General features: G+C 41.1%; 1 protein-coding gene and 1 long non-coding RNA gene across 3 annotated transcripts in view; one reads left to right on the top strand and one right to left on the bottom strand.

The window, feature by feature from the left end:
* Positions 1-1,175: 1,175 nt before the first annotated feature.
* LOC128423435 (uncharacterized) lies at positions 1,176-10,415 on the top strand. Its single transcript, XR_008332754.1, has 3 exons — positions 1,176-1,303; positions 4,226-4,369; positions 10,110-10,415. It is a non-coding gene; the product is annotated as an uncharacterized LOC128423435 (long non-coding RNA).
* The window catches only part of TNFAIP8 (TNF alpha induced protein 8), a 43,999-nt gene continuing 28,918 nt past the window's right edge, over positions 7,193-22,273 (bottom strand). For both annotated transcript variants that reach the window (XM_053408561.1, XM_053408560.1), the window contains exon 2: positions 7,193-10,237. In XM_053408561.1, the coding sequence (XP_053264536.1) occupies positions 9,672-10,237 (566 nt within the window). In that variant the 3' untranslated portion in view covers positions 7,193-9,671. The remainder of the gene's footprint in view (positions 10,238-22,273) is intronic.

Below are 22,273 nucleotides of genomic sequence, written 5' to 3'. Positions count from 1 at the left end.
GGTTTAGAATTGCAGCCTCAAACTCGAGTGCTGTTTTAGTTCTAGAGGAGGGAAGGCTTGGGAAAACATATTTATAAAAGAATACCAGCAGCATTCTGTTAATTTGCACACATTTTCTGAGAAGGCAAAAAGTCTCCTGAAAAATTAAACTTTGCCAGATGCTTTCAATTACTGCTATGTTGCAGTTTTTCAAGTTCACAGAGTTACTCAAACCACGGCAGATGTATCTTTCAAATGGAAACAGAAAAGGCACCTCTGATCTTGTCAACTCTGCTGGCTGGGTCATGGGACAATTTGTTCAGTTAAAGAGACCTACAGATATGTTTGAAACTTCGGTTCGTCAGATGATGTTAAAAGTTTGAGAAATGCGAGGTGCAAAGCTTGGTATGAGGCATGCTTGTGGAATTGGAAGACGGGATCCATCCCTTCTCTTCGTAGCCAAGAAGTACAAGATGCAGGATAAAAATAAAGACTATCCAAAATCCATGGCCAGACAATATTTGTTAAGACCAACTGAAATGTAACAAAACAGGGCCAACTTTTAGTGTTCCTCTGTTCTCTTATTAGGCTGCATGGGAGAAAGGGAGAGAAGCTGGCTTGGCATTAGAATATACATTTAGTCACAGAATGAGATAGTACAGCATACTCCAATTAATTTCCATATGGAAATTTAGATGCATGCATATGGTTAAGTGAACTACATAGTCCATATGTTAGTCATTAAGCTGTCTGGAGACTATTCAAGTTTCAGGTTACTGCTGGGACTAAAAGCCACCATCCGTTCGAAATACATTATTTCCCTCAACATATTCTGAGCACTGTCGTTTGTTAAGGACGCTGCAGATTTTTCTTTATATACCGAAAAGCCCAACCCTAGCCTCCTACAAGGAAAAGGTTTGTGCCATAATAAACCGGTGAATCTTTTAAGGTTACGGCAGCTGCTCCGGAAGTTCTAAAAAAAAATGGGTAATACACTAGGTGCCCATCAGTGTTTTAAAAGCACCGCAATACTTTAGTCCTTTTCTGTAACAGTGCTGCAAAAAGTACTTTCAAATCTCGCGAGACTTGCTTTCTTCCGACAGAAGCCAGCGTGAGAGAGAGAGAGAGAGAGAGAGAGAGAGAGCGCACGCGCAGTTACTCTTCGCTACGACGTAGTTGGCAGTTGGGAGTAGCACGTGACCACCCGAGTTCTTCTGCCCAGCCAGCCAATGGGGGCGCTCCTCGCTCGGGCCGCGGGGCTTTCGAGGGCTCGGTCGGCGAGACAAGATGGCGGCGCTTAGCGCTGAGGCGTCTTCTCAGATGGGTAAGGCGCGGTGGCGGCCGGCAGGGCAGGGCACGCTCTTTTTAGGCGTGGGAGACGCGACCTGCCCGGACGCAGCGTGACGGCGACGAGGAGGAAGGGGAATGACTGCGCCCGCCTCATGGGGGGGGGCTGGTGGGTGCCCTCTGCACATGGCCAGGAACGCTCGTGCTATTTTTTTGTAATTATTTGCAACCCAAAACCCCGCCTTTTTTCCGAGGCTCCCGGCGCAGTAATATAAATCTCAAACCCTTTTTAATGTCCAATTTGTCAACCTCAAAAAGCCACACAAGTAGCAACACACACACTATGGAAACGTTTGAAAACGAATGAACATTAAATTAAATAAAACTACACAAGGGGATCTCTGCATTTTTCAAAGCCGGTGGTCCCAAACACAGGACGTGTAAGGGATATATGTAATCCTGCAAAAAAGAGAGCTGCATATTCTCTGATAAGAATACTATATCAAAATCTGATTTCCTCCCCACTAGGGGGAGTATTGTACTGCTGACACAACTACACAGTTTTGCACCCTCCCAGTGCTTTGCACCAACCTCAGGATTGCTTTATCTCTAGCATCTTAATAATTAGATAACCTGATTTATTACTGTAGAAAGGACTGGCTGCTGGCATGTTTTCAGTTTCTGAAAGAGAGAACATTGCTGCTTTAATTTCAAGGTTTTTTAGTTTGTTTGTTTTTAACATATTAGAGAAAAAAGGGCCAGTTTAAAGGAGTGGATTCACTGAAGTATGTTTTACACCATCTCGAAGCACCATTCTAGCATTTCAATCTCTTCTGATTCAGATGAAACAGAACTGGGTGTCCTCCATATTGGTGACACCTCACTACGAAACACTGAGCAGTTTCACATAGCTGTTAAATAATATGTCAGCTTGCATGGAGCATTATTATTATTTATACTCCACCCCACTCTGGGTGGCTCCCAGCAGATTAAAAACAGAATAAAACATCAAACATTAAAAACTTTCCTAAACAGGGCTGCCTTTAGATAACTTGCATGGCACCAAACAATGATGCCCTCATAACTACTTTTTGAAAGCCACCCTGCAGGTAACGGTGAAACTGCTGAAGTACAGTGTCCCCAACCTTGATCTCCCTGGGCTGTTCCAGAAGAATACCATTGGCAACCGTATCAAAAGTCACTGAGAGGTTGAGAAAAATAAGTAGGTATAGATGGCTCTACCTAACTGTACTGTCCTGCTTTGAATCAGCAATTTTGTCCCTAAAGTGCAGAACAAATTTGTCACAGCAGGCTGCTCAGGGTGTCAGAGCATCTCTCTTGGCCAGATGACAACAGCCCATTTGCTGCTTGGAAGCTCTGCTGGACAGCTACCTGCAGTTGCAGTGGTGGCCGCTGGTGGAGGAAGAGGGGGCGGGGAGAGCACACCGCCCCTGGCAGCGCGATCCCAGTGGGGTGCAATCATGGCTGCCCCGCCCCCTGCAGGCAGCACGCCACCCCCAGGATGTGTGCCACACCCCCAGGATGCGCACCAGCCACGCCCCTGCCTGTTCTCTGCCCCCCCCGGTGCCAGAGCATGAAGCTCCACCACTGTGGGCGGTGTGCCACATCCCCAGGACGCGCACCAGCCACGCATCTGTCTGTTCTCTGCATCACCCCCCCCCCCGGTGCCAGAGCATGAAGCTCCGCCACTGGTGGTGACACCAAAGGCACTCAGTAGCAATTGTGTCAATGGCTCTGTGCAGCCCACCATTTCAGTGTGACAAGAGTGCCAGCCAACTGCTTAGCATCTTCAGTCTTTCATAATAATGTATGAGAGTTCAAACTATGTAGGGCTGCTGGGATGTGTATTCTAGCCCCACCCCAACATTCCCAGCTCCTTCCTCTTCTGCCATTTTTCATTCAGCATAAAGGTATGCAGGAAGATTCTAACTGGAACCCAGATTGTGCAGGGTTCTCAGTTGCAGAGAGTATTAGGATCACATTCAACTGAACACTGTTATAATTCCCCTTTGAACCATTGCACAGAATATGTGAAGGTCAGCAAAGAACCCAGTACACAGGGGATATTGGGGTAGGACTTTAAACCCACACAGATTCTTCCAAATGCCTGAAGAGCACTTTTCTCCACTAGGCACCAGAGCCTAATTTAGGAAGAGATGTAGTAATTGTATCCACATCCCTCATTTGTATAAAGGACAGTGACGGAACTCATGCATGCAAAATCATGGCTAGTAGAACAGGCTTCCATCAGCTGTGTTTGGTTACTTAGTAGTGAGGAAAACATTGCATGTGCTCTGAGATATGCCTTTCCCGCCTGCCCCCAGACTCAAGCTACAACATAAAAAATGATTTTGGAAGCTACATACACACTAGAGATCTTTGACTACTGTGTTGTATGTGTTAACTTCAGACAATTTATCATGCTTGCTTCAGTGTTTTTCATCCCAGAGAAGCAATCTTTATTTTCCTACTTCTTTGATTTTAGCACATGCCCCTGGAAAAGAGAGACAAAATTTTCATTGAATTCTGAAACCCTTTTAGGTTTCATGCATCAAAGCTAATGTCCTCCATGAATAAATCAAAGCTTGTACAACTTGTCTTTTAATGCAGAGCAATGGCATACTCTTATACATTGGGTTGCACAAAAAAGGCATTTTCTGCCATGTAAAAGACAAGTTACAACTATTGATAAACTGAAAAGTGTATCTTGATGGAGCTGTACTTATCCTAAATTCAGTTTCCTGTCTGAAATACCTTGCATAAGGAGGGAAAGTTCCTCCCTTTGTTTTAACAGCTATTTTTATGTTCCCCCAGTTTGCAATATATTTTCTGAAATGCTTGCACTGGAAGTAGTGTTTGTAGCAACTGTGGTGTATCACTAATTCAGTAGTGTCCCTATAGATTAACTATAAACATGTTATTTTCTTTGCTTCAAAAGCAGTGAAGTCAACCTCTTTTCAGATACATGCAGTTGATCATCTGTCAGCAGTGGTATCTGAAAAGCTGCTTCCTGGATTTGATGGCAAGCAACTGCATATTGTGCAACACACAGTGGGAAGTTCTAAAGAAAAAATTGGCAAAGGTAAACATTTGAGAAGCACTTAACTTTCCACTTTCATAGGAGAGGTCTGCTCCCTTGTTTTCTTGCAAGAACCAAGCTTTGCATTTGTAATGCATGCATTTGTTGAACTAGTTGTGCCTAAGGCACCAGGTCTGGCAAGCTACTGGTTTCACTAGTTAGGTTGTGCCCAAGGCACCAGTGTCTCATTGTGCTAATATAATGGTTTCACTAGTTAGGTTGGCCACAAATAATGTAACAAACAATTGTTACAACAAGTGCTGTATGTGGCTTGCTACTATTAGAGATACAATGCAGTAGTCTGAATTATAGAGAACTCTTAGCAATCTACTTCTATGTATGTCTACTCAGATGTAAGCTCCATCAAATTCAATGGGGCTTACTTTCAGGACTGCAGCTTAACTTAAAATGGTAGAAATTTACAGCCATAGGGGGACAAATGTGGATCATTTGGTCATTGAGCGAATTAATCTGTAGAATTTATCCAGTATGTTAAAACTACCACCATAATTATTGGTGAGAGGAGAGAACATTGGATGAAGTCACTGAGCTGTATTTGTAGTTGCTATTCAGAGATGGAGTTTGCATATTCAGACAGAATATGACAATTCCAGATAAATATTGACAGTTGCTCAGATAAATATTGACAGCAGTTTAGTTCCCTACTAGTTGGATCCATTGGGTCTGACCTGTAGGAAAGCCTCATTGTTTAATATGTAACTGATGGAAGTAGTTGAGTACATATGTGAAATGAAGTGGAATCAGGCTGCTGAACATATGGCTAAAAATTATTCTTTATTCTGATGAGTTCAGTTGTTATTCTCAGTTTTTCAATTGAAATTCAGAAGACCTAAAGATAAAAGTATTAAAGTGCTCATGTGGGGACAACACAGGGAGAAATAACTTACTTTGAATGTAGAATTTGAAGGACAATTTTTTTCCCTGTGGCAAAAGATAATGCAGTAATCAATACATGGTTTCTATTCAGATCTTGTGAGGGAACACCAAATCTATACTAGTGATGAAAAAAGCAAACAGAAGAAACGGGAAAAAATTACTGTGTTCTTGCTGACACTAACAGAAAATGATACTGGCTTCTCCTCCATTTTGAGCTTATTCCAGTCAATAGTACTTAGCAATAAGGGATACTCCATTTTAAAATTTGCCATGAGTGTTTTGTGCCTAGTAAGTGTTGGTGTATTTCTTTTCCCGCCCCTCTCCCAGTAACTCAACATTATTCCAAATTGTTTCGTTTTCCTGTTTTCATTTCCACATTTCCCTTATTTATCCCTCACTTTTTCCCTTCTTCCCATCTCCATTTTACATACTATGTTATTTATGTTATTGCTCAAGATGGCCATCTATGTAATGACCTGGTAAGAATCATAAATCAAGCAATGCTCTTTCTATTGACAAGATATCATAGTCCCTGTGGTTTTTAACAGTAATGTTTTTTAGGTGGAGACTGAACCAGATCTCACTGGCGCATTGATCTTGGAACATCCACATCTTGCTCGATAGCCACTTCCTTAGATGGTATTGTCTTCCATTTTCCAGCCACTGCTTCCTCTAGCTCACCTTTATTTCTATAAAGGTTTATATTCAGCAGTATCAGGATTTGTGAGTGGTTTTTTGGTGGTAGCAAAGTGAGGCATTCTATCAATGTGAACCAGACAGAACTGGAAGCTCAGCAATAGTGTACAGTATTTTAGTCACTTGGAACCTTCTTGTGGTTGAACTAAGAGCCATTCAGCATCTGTTTCATCATTCAGATGTTGAAGCTTTACCAATGGTTTCCTTTCAAATTTATTTTCACTATTTTTTTATATATATAATTTTTTATTAATTTTCCAATACATTTATACATATTTAACCAAATTGTAACAAAACATCTCTTTTGGACTTCCTTCAGCTTCCCTGGCAATCATCCATGGTTATCTCTTAATTACGCATTCCCTTAATTTATTTTCACTATTAGTCCCAATAGCTTTCATCAGTTTGCCTTTCACTGAAAAAATTTCAAGAGTTTTATTTGTGTCTCTGGAGAATGAGTTTGCCCTTGGTTTGGGGGCTAAACTGTGATGAGTGCCGTCTATATCCAATGCAGGTAGTTAGATAGTTCAGGAGCCCAACCCTCCAGTCTGGAATCCTATACTGTCTCCGTTCTTCACCCTCACATTCCTATAGAACCCACAAGTTCCCTGACCATTCAGTTTTAATAGAAAATTCCATGAGTGCATATTTAAAACACTTTTTCATCCCCATATCCAATGGTACCATAGTAGTGCATTTTAATTATTAATTTTATGCTTTAATTCAGCAATTTTTGAAGGCAGCCTGCCACTTTACAGATGAGTTTTATTTTGTTACTTCTTTGAGGAGCTCTGCAGCAACTGTCATCTCCCTTTTTTTGCAATTTTGATTGCTTTGGCCACCATTTTATTGGCCTATGAGATTTATTTCACATCAGCTGAAACAGAGGTACCAACTGCCATACAGTTTGCTGTTAATTCATGTCCATTAGCTAGTTGTCCTATGTTCAACATACACTTCCTGAGGCTGCTTCTTTTATTAAGGAGGGATGATAAAAGCCAGTGTGGTGGGCAGTTTTTCTGCTATGGGAGAAAACACTTATGCTTCCATCTTTCTTTGTGTGTGCACACCCCTTTTGCCTATCATGTAATGATTACAGTATTTTAAAAAATTGAAAAGTTATGAATGTTATAGGACACTGATTCATTATCTTCTTGCAAGAAGGGGAGAAAACAGCCTTAGAAATAGTTGGTGTACATAAATAAAGAATCAAGAGCAATAGGTAGACAAATGTAGAAATGTTCAGTAATTTATTCCATAGATTTCTTTTTCCACTAGATGATGCTTTGTATAGCCACTCTGTACCACTTCTGATATTCCAATATGACATTTTGCCAGCTAAAATGCAATTATAACACATTCAGAAACATGTTTGCTCAAAAATAAGTCCCACTGAGTTCAATGGGTCACCCCCAGTTAAGGTATGTACAGGATTGCAGCCTTAGAATATTATGTGCCACCTATATAACAGAAGTATTATACATTATCCAGGGTTTGATAGCACTCAAATTTCTAGTACAGTCATACCTCGGGTCGAATACACTTCAGGTTGAGCGTTTTTGGGTTGTGCTCCGCGGCGACCCGGAAGTAACAGAACGTGTTACTTTTGGGTTTTGCTGCATCCGCAGACGCTCAAAATGACGTCACGCGCATGCACGGAAGTGGCAAATTGCGAGCTGCGCATGCGCAGACGCGGGTTGCGTTTGCTTCAGGATGCGAACGGGGCTCCGGAATGGATCCCGTTTGCATCCAGAGGTACCAGTGTATATTTTTTCTTAGGCATTCTCCATGCTTTGAATTATACCCATCTCAATCTAAATGTAGTGGTGTTAAGGGCAGCTAAATAAGTCTTAATAGAATGATCTCAAACTCTGCTAATGAGTGGTAAAACTTAAGGGAAATCAAGTTTCTTCCCGCAGCAATAAAACATATATTTTGCAATACCTTAGGGAAAGCAACTACCCATAATAGAAATGGCATGTACAAAAATTATTAGAGACTTGTCAAGAAGGAACAAAACATGGCTTGGATTTAATTAAGTAGTGCATATCCATTTTCTGATTCGTTATGCCATAGAAAATCAGGCACAGCATTTATAATGAATATATTCTTTTAGTAACAATTCTTTTTAAAACTTGGCAATCAGCAAAGACCTGTGTGACATACAAAAACATTACATTTTCAGCAAATTCCTTTGGATAGTCCTATTTTCACCTCAATATTGTATTTTAAAGAAATCTTATACAAGCTGCTGCAGTTATAAGATGCATTTCACCATATTTGCTATACATTTATTCTAGGTTCTACACAGTGACTTCTGTTTCAGAGGCAATGTACACAATATTGTTCAGAATTTGGTGCTGGTACTTATGGTTTGCAGATTCACAATACCACCCATTTATATATATATATAAAATAGTTACTGTATTTTGTCACCCCACGCTATAGATTCTCATGTGCTCACATACACAAAATGTTGACTTGTGCATGCAGGGTGCCTCATTTTATTGAGGAACTTGATCTGGAAGTACATTCTTCTACAGAAATAAGAAAAGGCATATGCAAACTGAACTCCATGTGCCCACTGTGGGATTGGAATATTTAGGACAATTTCTATTTAAAAGCAAGCCCCTTAGCGATGACAGTAATTTTGGATTAAGCTAATTTTTGGTTTGTGTGAGGGTATTGTTAGCAGAATGGCAAAATGTATATGGGTGCTTCATTTAACCACACACTACTAATGTATAGTTTTCCTGGCCACACTTTATTACTGTAGCCAACTAAGAATAGCAATACATCAATCAAATCCAGACCATTCAGCTGATAAAGCACACAAAATTATGGTACTATAGATTAACAATCCAAAGCCTTAAATGATATGATTAAGGGTAGGGTCATATGGAAACAGCCTTTGTGAATTCCCTCGAGAGTACATGCCACAAGGTTTAGAGGTGGTATGTACTGGTCTTCCATGGAAGTATGTTATGTGAAACCATGCCAATACATGTGAAGCATATGCAGATGCAATAACCACAGGACAACAGCTTGATGAACTACTACTATCGTTATGGGAACAGGGACTGCCATGTACAGATGTCAGTTTATGCCAATGAAATATTTCCAGATGCATCTGGCGGCAGCCCTGCACATTTCAAAGGCAATTGTGTGGTCTCTTACTGTCTTATATGAGAACCAGCCCTACGAAGCAGAACTATTTTAACAGTATAACTAAGACCATGTGACCTAAGCATTTATGTATAGCATATATGGATCTAGATTAAGTAGCATAGGTTCTATTAAATCTAACTCCAGTTATCATATATGTGCCATAGTCATGATTTGTGTATATAAAAAAATATCGATCCTTTGTAGGATTATAAATACTCTTCTACATGTAGAAATATGCATTTTGATTCTGATTATCTTGCTGTACACTTTTCCTGTCTATTTTACAAAAGCTTTGTTTCACGAGTAATCCCGTTTCATGGCTTTATTGCTCCACGTTTTAAAGCAAAGTACTGCAAAAAAGAAAGAATAGCAATAGATGACTCCAAATAAATGGGTCAATTTGATGAAGAAATTTCTAAATATTTAGCATTTGTTTTGGTATTCAATTTTGCCATTACCACACACAGTTTTTCTAGCCCTCCTTCATTGAATCCAGACCATCAGTAGTCCTCAGCCAATGAATATACACCACTGATGCAGTAACTTATATATTCCCTTCATCTAACATTTTGTTGACACCATCACAGAGTCTCTGAAGGTGAGACTTGTAAGATCCAAATGGATTGTACAAGGCAGCCAAAAATTCACAATCTGAGAAGTGATCAAACACGTGGTTGACTCGTCCATGAGATTTCGCAGTTAGGTGACGCTGAATGATTTCATGAAGCAGGTCTCTGCATTCATTCAAGAGTTTTGACAAAAACTTTCTGTCAAAGGTATAATCCACTTGATGGAAGCTCACCACAGTTTTGGCCAACTGGTGAACTTTCTTCTTGAATTTCTCCATAAGGATGATCTCTTCTTCATTAAACTGGTTATTCCGGTAGAGGATTGCTAACTTGATTACAGTCTTAATGAGATTTTTAATGATCTTCTCCGCTTCCTTTTTGCTTTGTGTGTATTGCCTTGTCACTCTGTAAAGTTCATCCAACACATCACTGCTAGTGTCATCTATCAAAGCATTTGCTATGGATTTAGATGCCATTTTGCCAAGGATTTTCTTCTGGGCCTGGATGGCCAAACCTTTGGAATTGAAGACATCTGTTGCCACTGGAAGAAAAAGAGTAGATGTTAGTACCTTCAGACCATCTGATGCAATCCATTGAATGTGAAAGCATTTTAAAGCACTGTGTGAGGGGGAAATAACTAAAGTTTCCCACTACATATATTTCCTGTATTAAAATGCTGATTAATTTCCTTGTGTAACAATTAAAAGAACTAAAACCTTTATACTACTTAGGAGGGTATATTTTTTTATATCTAAGTACTGATGTTGTTATTACTATTTCAGTGAATGGTACCCTATATTGCTTACTTGAAATATAATCACCTAAAGGAATCCTGAAACCAATATGGGAAGCTAATTACAGACCCTAGAAAAAATAAAAATCCCCCAAAAAAGGATGGAGTACACCTGAAGAACACAGAGAAAGATCATTTATTTCTAGGCAAAATACCCAGAATTTTTGAGAAGCAAGGGTGGTAGCTACTGAGCAAAGCAATTTATCATGAGATGAGAAGAGTCTGAGCAATGAAAGCTTCTCTTAAATTGGGCTGGGGGACTGATTGAGCGGAGGCTTATCTGTGCCAGAAGCCAGACTCTCCCTTCTGCCTACCAAACATGCTGGTGGGAGCCATTAGAAAGTCCTGAAATGGGATATTCTGAGGGCTGTGGAATGGTTGAGCCAATCCTGGATTGAGTATATCCTTAGCCGGTCTCACTGCTGTTACATGATGGCATCTGGCTGGCTGGTGCTCCAGCATGGAGCTGGTGCGGGCACAGCGCTGCCACCATTAGGCTCTATCATCCTGCCCTCTCCACTTCTACCACTGTGAGCAAGCAGGGCTGCGGATGTAGCAGTGGCCCTGATGCTCCAAAAAGCAAAAAAGGTAGTTAGTGGGATCTTGGATTGCGCCTTTAATGTACATATTTGAACACTAAATGTACACTTTGGTTGGTAAGAACAATTTGTTTGTTTTGAGTGGAATATAGGATTGTGGTTCTTTGTCTTAAGTGTCAGATTTCCATGCCTGTGCTGACATGCCCCCCATAGGACACATGTGCAACGCCACAAAAAGCTGCGCTGTATAAAGAAATACCTTGTCTGTCCTAAATCTAGTGCCAAACAATTCAGGATTTTTTTGGGGGGGTGAGGGGATTCTTTCTATTCATCACATCACAACATTTTATAAACTTCTATTATGCTCCCTCAGTTGGTTTTCCTAAATCCACAAAAGCTGTAGCCCATGTTTCCCAACACAGCAGCTGTGGGCACAATATCTGCAGAGACAAAACTAAAGTCCATCATGAGAGCCATCCTTATCTTGGAAAGTTACACAAGTGGGCTAATTCAGACACACTACTCCACTGGAAGAAAGATAGAGCAATTCTGAGTAATATACTAAAGAAATATGATCTGGCCCTCCAAAAGACAGTTTAGATCTTGCAACAGCTAAGTGGAATACTGCTTTATTTGTTGTTTTTTTAAAATCCAGGTAATCACATGCATATGGATTAGCACAAAGCTTTACACATGTCTACTCCTAGACAATATTTATTGAGAGAATAGCTAATGAACTTTGAATAAAGTCTTACTCCAAGAGCAAAATATGTACATCTGGAAGACTCCTACAGATCAAATCCTGGAACTTGGAATGTGTCCAAGATATCCTACTAGCGCTCATGACAAAGATTCTGCTATTAGACACAGTCTAAACAGTTTATTTTAACTCTCATATCATTTAAACATGTCTTTTAATAGCCCAATTTTCACAGATGAAGCTACTCAGATGCCAGATGAACTATTGTGATCTATTTTAAGAGAAGCAACTGGGATCACATGATGGACAAACTTGTGTTTTAACCATGTGATGGAGGGAGAGTCAGTCAATTTAAGAAATAAATAGTGCACTTAATGGCTCACTTGTAGTCTCAATTGTAAGAATCAAAACTCAATTTTCTCATATTAAGTGACAGCAAATTTCTTTTCCTAAAACACACACACACACACACACACACACACACACACACACAGGGTTTCCTGTGACTGCAGTTACTTTATTTCATTTTTCTATCACCAGATCCTTTAAAAGTTGCTCTAAAATGACTGACATTCCACTTTATAGCTACCCTAGGAAACCTATTTAGAATTAAGTAATTCTAAGAATAGCAAACTAGTGCTAGAAGTTTTAAAAATATGAATGAGATTATTACATATAGTTTTCTACAATTACTATTACTTCCATTGTCCAATACTTCCAATATCTGACACAAATCTAATATTTCATGTTTTCTACAACAATCCTATAAATGTTCTTCTAAACTGTTTCTGCCGGGGGTCTCACTTTACACTAAGCCAGGCATGGCCAAACTTGGCCCTCCAGCTGTTTTGGGACTACAACTCCCATCACCCCTAGCTAACAGGACCAGTGATCAGGGATGATGGGAACTGCAGTCCCAAAACAGCTGGAGGGCCAAGTTTGGCCATGGCTGCACTAAGCCAAGCTATGTCTTAAAGGAACATTGTGGCTGATCTGGTTTTCCTTGGGTGCTGCTGCTGCACTACTGTGAGCAAAACCATGATTCAACTTAGAATGTCATCCTAGCTGGATTCATGGTGCTTCTTGCTCCAGACAAAAACAAAAGCTATAACCAAGGTTTGATCTTCGTTTCATAACTCATGATTTGTCATGGAGGCTAACTATAAGACCAGGTTGAACAACATGCTAAGCCAAAGCATGCCTTGGCTTACAGCAGCAAAGTAGAAAGATGATCGAGGGAGAACCACAGCGGGTGTTACCTCCTTTCTGGGAATAAACTATGGTTTGGTTTGGTTTAGTGTTTTGTGTGAACCAGATAATTATAATCACTTTCAGGATCAGACGCAGCATGAACAGCAGGAGAGGGCCACTGTGCTCATGTCCTACTTTTGTGGACCAGGCTTCCCATAAGGATCTGCTTTGCTACTGTAGATAACAGGATACTGCACTAGGCAGGGCTTTGGTGTGGTCCAGTGGGACTTACGTTCTTATGTTGGGGTCTCGCAGTTTACTTAGCCACAAGGAAAATTAACTGCTTTAAACTTAATGAGGCTGCTATGGAAAGTCAAATTCCATCTTACAGTGCTTAAATAAGCTTTGAGCCAGTTTACACACCCACGCTGCTGTTTTGTTATTATTTGATTTGAATTCTATTTCTTCTAAACTGCTCTGATTTTGCTACATATAAATAAATATTAAACTCAACTCAACTGGACTGATGGACTGCAGCTCATGTAATAACTTGCATGTATGACTGAGGCAGAAGTTTCATTACTTCAAGCAGAATCCTCTTCAGTGGAAAATTGAAAACCAAGTGAGGCACATATATGTGTGAACCAGTCCGTTTTTGTTTTTTTAAAAGGGTCTGATTAAGTGGGCGCATCTATATACACATTCTTCCTTCTAGACATCCACTACTGGCTCTGTGCTCTCAAATCCACACTCTCCCATGTATGCTATTGGTCAGCAATCTGCAGGGCTTTTGCAGACACATTTCCCACAGCAACAAGCCTGCAAACTGGAGTCATGTTTGAAATGAAAGTTGTGCGAATAGAAGATTGTATCACTTGCTTAAAACAACAAAACTGCATAGAATACAAAAGAGGCAGCAGCATGCTAACTAATAATGTTGCCTGGATAGCTCCATTGGTTAGAACATGGTGCTGAAAATACTAAGGTAGCCAGTTTGATCCCTGTATGTATGGGACAGCTGCAGACAAACACAGCTTACTGCTTGACCAAAGATTTTAAACCAAATGAATGTGGGTGGACAGGGTGACAGTTGGCTATGGTATTTGTGGATTTGTTGCTGCAGGCTTTGCCTCAGCACAACCTCTATGCTAACATTCCAACTTTCTATCCATCAAGCCTAGATTTTGCATGCCAATGGCAGTTGACAGTTTTAAAACCGGTATGTATTAATATTTATTTACCAGCACTCTGTTTTTCTTTGCACAAGAGTCACAGGGACGTTATCATTCATTTTTTAGTTGCTTTTCCTCACAAAAGTGATGCAAAGCGGCTTAAAAAAATAGTATAAACGTTAAAGCCAGTTATAATACACACACAACCAGTAAATGCCTAAAAAGCACATCTGTGCAGATGACAGGTCATACATATCCCACCACACTAAAAGCGGCAACAAATGTATGAAGCCCTTCAAATTAAGTAAAAAGGAAAGCTTTTGCCTGGTGCCTAAGAAATAAAGATGGCACCAGGGAGAGCATTCCACAAGTGGGGAGCCAGCACTGAAAAGGTCTGTTCTCATGTGGCCATCCTTCTGAGGAAGGGACACAAAGAAAACACCTCAGATGACAATTTAAGGATCTGGGTTCATTCACATGGGAAGAGGCAGTCCTTGAGATACTGGGGTCCTGAGCAACTTAAGGCATTTCAGGTCAAAACTTGCACTTTAAATTGAGGCAAGAAACATAATTTGTAGCCAGTGCAGTCATACCATAATTGGTGTTATATCTTTGGACCGTCTTGCCTTGGTCAACAATCTGGCTGCTGAATTCTGCACAAGCTGAACCATCTTTAAAGCCCCGCATACAATGCAGTAATCCAACCTAGAGGTTACCAGAGCCTTAGCAATGGAAGCTAGGCTATCCCTGTCCAACTGGGGCACCAATCAAAGCTGACAGAAGACACTCAGTCCCACTGAAACCACTTGAACCTCACATGATAGCAGTGGATCCAGACGTTTTCCCAAGCTACGTACATACTGCTCTTTCAGAGGGATCATAATCCCATCCAAGGCAGATTAATCCCATCTATCCGGTACCAACTAACACTTCCTTGGCCTTATCTGGGTTAAGCTTCAGTTGAACAAAGTCAAGGAAATGAGGGGTAGAAAAACATGGAAAAGAAAAATAAATAGTCCAGGATAATGGGGTAAATGAGGAACATGATAATGCATTTGTACAGATACAAGAGAGAGGAGCAAAAGGATGGATGGATGGATGGATGGATGGATGGATGGATGGATTTAATTTCTGTACTGCCCTATACCTGAGGGTCTCAGGGCAGTTCACATAAAATACCAAATACATAAAAATCAAAACAACAACAACAACCCAATAACCTCCCCCCAAAAAAGAGCCAGCATTTTAAAAAGGGTATAGGATGTAGATCAAGTCAGGCAAAGGCCTGGTTAAAAAGGAATGTTTTGCCTGGTGCCTAAAGGTGTATAGTGAAGGCACCAGACGCACTTCTCTGGGGAGAGCATTCCACAGACAGGTAGCCTGCATTCTTGTGTTGCCACCCTCCTGACCTCTCAAGGAGGAGCACATGAAGGAGGCCTCAGAGGATGATCTCAGGATCTGGGTAGGTTCATATGGGAAGAGGTGTCCTTGAGGTATTGTGGCCCTGAGCTTTTCAGATCAAGGAAGAAGATGGATATGGGAAATAAAAGGGAAGGAAACAACTAGAGATGAAAGGACTATTAGGCCAGACACAAAGAGAACAGTAGGCGGTGGAGGTGCGAACATATACAGAGCAATGGGTGGGGGGAGGCAGAAGTGAACTGGATAAACACACTGGAGAGAAGGATGTCATTAACAGCCAGAAGAGACACAAAGATCAGCCAGATATTTCCTCTCCTCACCCCACCCCCCGCCAACTACAGGACCAGAGTGATGCTAAACAGACACAGGCCACTTCTTTTAACTTGAGTTCAGACTTTTTCTTCTTTTTTTAACCACGTCTAATTCCACATCCTGACATTTGGATGCTGCTGTCAAACACCTGATAACCTTCAATGTTAAGGACATGTTTTGCTCTCAGGGATGTAAAAGAACACTTTGGGCATATTTATAATTGTGAGCTAATGACCTGGAAACAAAATATAAAAGAACCCCAATGGTTAACTTTCACTTCATAATGGAAGATGGCATTTTTTTAACTCTGGCCCTGCACAACACATTTTCAGCAGTCAAACTACTCTCACCCTGACGCTTTCTTTCCACTATTTGCTTTGGCATTTTTACAAACTAATTTGACAAGATGTAACATATACACTGGAAACTGCAGTGGTTTTTTTTTGTTTTTATGTTTTTTGCTCTACTGAAGCCTGGCCATAGACTACTGAAACCTCTGTTCTGAGTATTTTCAGGATCATAGTACCAAAGGTGACTCACTGAGACCACTATATTCAAAATGCATACATTCAGAGTTGCCTTTCTATTATGACCGGTGACTATGACTAAAACAATGAATGGATTATTGTACATTCATGCTCCAAGCATTTTACCATTTTTTATCTTGAAGAGAATGAGGAAATTTTGCTTAATAGCAGAATTTGGCTGGCTAGCAGGGCCATCACTCATAATACCTAATACCTGTTTATCAAACAGTCTGCTTCTGCACTCAAACCATCTCAATTCTGTATCATGTCAAAAAAACAACAACAAAGTGGCAGACACTGACCTCACACAATCACATGGTAGATTCTGCTGTTAGAAGACTGATAGTACCATAATGAGATAGCACCTTCAGTGATACAGCTTATTCCCAATTTGAGCTGACAACCTTAGAAACAGCTCCTGTAGCTGCCCTTTAACCACTAGCCAGGTCTGCAGCAGTTAGCAGGTGGAAATGTTTCGTTCCATGCCTTAAAAACCTTCACCTGCTGATTTGCATGTCTCAAACCTTTTTTTTTTTTTAAAGGAAGATGAGTAGGCCAAGCTGCTTTTATCAGGTCAGATGGCGAGACTGCAGTTGCCCAGGAGGATTATTTTACCCGAAAATTGCACAGAATTTTTCTGCCGGGGTCCTTACAGGTTCTGACACCTCGTAACGGGGGAATGCCCCATCACACTGTATCCTCAAGTCAATAAAGAAGCAGCCTAGACCCACTGACCCAGGAAAATCCTAAAGTCTAGGTATCAACCTCACTGCTAGTAATGAAGCAAATGGCTGTTAAGAAGTTTTAGTAAACTGTCCTACACCAGGCATGGGAAGTTTGTGGCCTTCCAGCTGTTGTTGGGCAACTCCCAGCACAACTGACTACTAGGCCATGCTGGCTGGGGCTGACGAGAATCAGACTCCAACAATATCTAAAGGGCCATAGGTGTCCTCCACCCCCCACCCCAAAAAAAGATTAATTCCACATAGTTATCAGTACAAAGTCTTTGAGTGATAGTTGTACCCTTTTGCACTCAAGTTACAGTATTCTGAGTACTTCTAAAGTCATTGCTGCAGGATACATATGGGTTGCAAGCAAAGTGAGAATATTAGAAATATTATCTTTTTCCAAGAGGGGGACAAAATAGAACATGAGGAGATCTAACCACACTTCTTTTCTAGCAGATATACTCAAGCCTCTTTATTGCTCCATTTGAAAACCATAAGAGGCTGTGGAGGAAATTTGCTACAGGATGTGGGTAAAGGTGCAATCGGACAAAAGCAGGACGACACAAATTCACATATTACTCTGACAGTGCCATGGTATACAGTAATACTGATTTCATCCTCCAAGTGTTAATCTTTATGTAGCCAGAAAAGGGTGAAAAGAACAACAAACTAGCCAAATGAGTACTGAGCATCCTCAGTTGGGTGGGATGATGGCTGACTGTTGTGGGGTGGGGACCAAAAACCAGGATGACAAAAATGGAATGGAGTATCCTGGGAAAGGACACAACTGGCCAGTGGGCACTTTAAACATCCCCATGCTGCAACATGTGTTACAGGTCCCATTTGTATAACTAACGCTTGTTTAGCTTCTTGGAGATTTTGTCTAAAGTTTGTAGGGCTATAGCCCTATTTGAGTGTTCCAGTTATCCTATGCAATTAGAATCACATGAAGAAGAGTGGCAACAAGTTACTAGCTCAGCTCTCTGTTACTGTTCTCACCACTCTCTCCAAGTTAGAGGCAAATGTCTGCAATGCAAAGCAGAGCTGGGTCCTAAACAGCACAAGGAGCCTATACATTTAGAAAAGATTCCATACTTCAGAAATTAATGCTACAATTTGTGGATGGTACAGCATTTTATTTTATTTTTTTTGAGGGAGAGAGGAACTAGCCCACTAATATAAGGTATCAGAACATCTAAATAGGGCTTAGATGCATGGACCAACAATATAACCCAGAAACACACATTTTATTTTAATCATACAGCTAAAGCATATACTTAGCTTTCCAAAGCTGTGGCAAGAGAAGGCTTAAGCGACATTATGTGGAGTATATCACAATCACCATTTTTATTATTGTGACTGAATTGCATATTCTGCTGAAATATTTACTGATTTTGCCTTGAAGAACTGTTTTAGATAAAATCCTATTTCCCCTTAAAACCATGACACTCATTTCTGCAATACAAGAATTATAACATAGACAAACACAGCATGGGAGCAACCTTCAGAACAAGATATAAGCTTGTAACTCTTCTCAATACTCTGAATGACATGGATCTACTTAACTGGAGAGTGCACAGAGTATTGTTAGTGAGACTATTCCTGTGAGATAGATGCCAGTGATTAGTTTAAAACACACAACTATTAACGTAGCTAGCATTGGATTATCATAATCAAGAACTGCTCTTTTCTCATTTATGTGCAATGACTTTCTACCTTCTCTTACAACTAAAACATAAGGCAGTGATTCTTAAGTGCTTTAGCCTAGGCATTCATAGATTCTAAGCCAAGAAATATGGTGTATGCAAATAAAGAATGCTGATTCACAGTTCTTTCTATCTATATGAGGGAACGTAACAGAATGTTAACACATTTCCTTCCTCTTTGCCTTTCTGTAACAAGAAGCGCATCTGCACAAGTACTGCTGTGCTATAGTTATTAGTTGGTACACCAGGCAACATTAAATTCTTAAACTTGCAGAATGATAAGCACTACCATTCTGCTGGGAGAACCAGCATCAAAATGAGCAGGGGAAAGTCATGCAATGTGAGTAGTAGTAATTTCAAATTACTAAAGCAGAGGTTAAAAAACTGATATTACCAGCTCTACTGTAGCTGGGTAATGAAAATGTTTTTCAAATTTCAGATAACCAAGGCATCTGCCTCTTCTCAGGGGAGCTCAAGGCAGCATACAGGGTTCATGCCTCCTAACTGTATCTTCACAACAACCTTGTAGGGTAGTTCAGTGAAATGCCCAAGGTCACTCAGTGAGCGTCACAGCTTAATACAGATCTGATCTCCCTGATACTATTCAGACACTTTAACCACTGCACCACACTGGCTCTGGGTAAGCTTCCTGCCAGAGTGGTCAGCAGAGAGGGGTGGCACTAAGCACCTGGCCTCCCAGCCATGATGTCTCTGCTGCTTGCTGAGAGTGACAGGGGCAAGGTGGCAGTGGAGATGGGAACTAGCTCAGAGCAGTAATACGTTGTGAGACTCAATGGGCAGCCTCTTCTGAAGATAGGCAACTCTGCTACATCTCTACACCTGGGTTGATTGAATGATCCAATCACATCAGATGCAGATATATGAAAGAATTATCCTGCCCCAAGATGATGTGGAAGATTACTGGAATGAGGCAACAACAGAACAGGAAAATGTGCAAAATTACTGATCAGGCTGCCAACTTTCTGGGAGGGTACTCTGAATTAAAGAAATCCTCACCGGACTCTGGTAGTGGTCTGAGCACAATAGAATGTCCTTCTGGCATGTACACAATGAACATGTATGAAATACAAGCACTTACATTTTATAACCTGTAGACAAATCTAATGACTGAAAACACCATTTTCAACATAAGAACATAAAGGGGCATTCATTCGCCAAACCATAACACAATCCAGTCAAAATTTGGCATTTAAAACATAGCACAATGGGCATGTACTGTGGAGTCAGGACTAATCCATGGCTTCATGGTATTCATCTACCTTATGGTTGTTCTTATCTTGGATCATACAGTGGTGCCCCACAAGACGAATGCCTCACAAAACGAAAAACGCGCAAGACGAAAGGGTTTTTCGGTTTTTGCGTCGCTTCGCTAGACGATTTTCCCTATGGGCTTGCTTCGCAAGACGAAACGTCTTGCGAGTTCTTGCGATTTGTTTCCTTTTTCTTAAAGCCGCTAAGCCATTAATAGCCGCTAAGCCGCTAATAGCCGTGCTTCGCAAGACAAAAAAACCGCAAGACGAAGAGACTCGCGGAACGGATTAATTTTGTCTTGCGAGGCACCACTGTACATGATGCAGCAGTCATGTTTGGGGAAGTAACATATGATCTGGGTGCCCATGCTGGCATCCAATTCTCCAGAAACCCCGTTTGTAGTTTCTCTCCTTCAGGGGTATGTGGGGAGTGGTATAAAAAGCACGAGTGACAGCATGAACTCTGGGCTCAACCTTCATTTCCCTCACATGGATGTTGCAATGAAACTGCTGTAAAGAGGGTTGTGTTTTTAAAGTACAGTAGACCCACAATTTATGAAGGGGTTATGTTCTGGGGATAGTGCATAAAGCCAAAATTGCATATAGTCAAAACACGTTGAGTGCAAGGTGGGTGGGATTGCCAAAGTATTTTCCCCAGATGCCCTCTCCATTTTTAATTTTTTTAAAAATTGTTTGCCAAGCACATAAAGCTGAGAGCCAGTGTGGTGTAGTGGTTAAGAGCGGTAGTCTCGTAATCTGGGGAACCGGGTTCGCGTCTCCGCTGCTCCACATGCAGCTGCTGGGTGACCTTGGGCCAGTCAGACTTCTTTGAAGTCTCTCAGCCCCACTCACCTCACAGAGTGTTTGTTGTGGGGGAGGAAGGGAAAGGAGAATGTTAGCCGCTTTGAGACTCCTTAAAGGGAGTGAAAGGTGGGATATCAAATCCAAACTCTTCTTCTTCTTCTTCTTCTGAATGCACACAAGTTAAATGTCCATAAGTTGCGAGTATAATGTTATGAAGCAGGGAGGCTTTTTATTCAGTTTCAAAGCATAGGCAGCTGGTATAATAGTTTATTGCAGAGTTTCTCTTGAAGTTATCCTGCGTGCAATTCCATTCCTGCCACAGCATCACCCCCCTCTCATGAGCTCGGAGATAAAGTCATGACATGCAGCTTTATTGATTCTCATCTAAAACTGCTGCAAACAAGCTTGTGACCTCAAGCATCTTGCACAGAAAAAGCTTCTGGAAAAGCCACAGTTATCAAAAAACAAAGGCTAAACCTCTCCAAAAAGGCATCAAAAATTCTATGCTGACCTCTCAAAGTAGTTTACAGTTTGCATTTTGACCGAGTCCACTGGAAAAGTGCCACATTCTTTTCCTGATCAGTGTATGCCAATTGTGAGTCATTGCTTCTGTTGCACTATTTTACTGTTCAGGAAACCAATGAGCTGTACAGCAGCTTCACATTTTTAATTTATTCATCTCTTTACCCCAAAGTGATGTTCCACTTCCTGCTGAACAAAGCAATACCTTTAGGAGGAAGCAAAGAGGGGAAAAATAAGGTAAGGAGGGAGGAGAAACCCCTGGAGATACTGTGGGACTGCCTTTAATGAAAAGTTTACTTCCAAGGATGAGAAAACATTTTCTGATGCACATCAGGTTGATTCTTCATTTCCTTTTGAGGTGTGTAAAAGCAGAGCAGGGGTTTTGTCAGGTTTCATGGTCCAGGTGTCCAGATCTGACACTGTTCCATGATCTAGATCAGGGGTCAGCAAACTTTTTCAGCAGGGGGCTGGTCCACTGTCCCACAGACCTTGCGGGGGGCCGGAGACCCTTGTCTGCTAGAGAGGGGTAGGGGAGGCTCTAAGCCAGGTTAGGAACATCCTTGGTAGAGACACGACAGGTTATGTTGCCTCTCTAGGAAGAAGCTAGATGACTTTCAAGAGAAGTGATGGGGCCTGTGGCTTTCCAGACATTGTTGGTCTAAACTCCCATCTATTGATTTTTTTAACACGCTGGTTAGGGATGATGGGAATTTCCAGCATCATCTAGACCAGGGGTCGGCAACCTTTTTCAGCTGTGGGCTGGTCCACTGTCCCTCAGACCATGTGGTAGGCCGGACTATTTTTTTTTGGGGGGGGGAGAAATGAACGAATTCCTATGCCCCACAAATAACCCAGAGATGCATTTTAAATAAAAGCACACATTCTACTCA

The sequence above is a fragment of the Podarcis raffonei genome, chromosome 11 (genome assembly GCF_027172205.1).
Source record: "Podarcis raffonei isolate rPodRaf1 chromosome 11, rPodRaf1.pri, whole genome shotgun sequence".
Classification (NCBI taxonomy): domain Eukaryota; kingdom Metazoa; phylum Chordata; class Lepidosauria; order Squamata; family Lacertidae; genus Podarcis; species Podarcis raffonei.
This window is presented reverse-complemented; position numbering and strand designations above follow the sequence as displayed.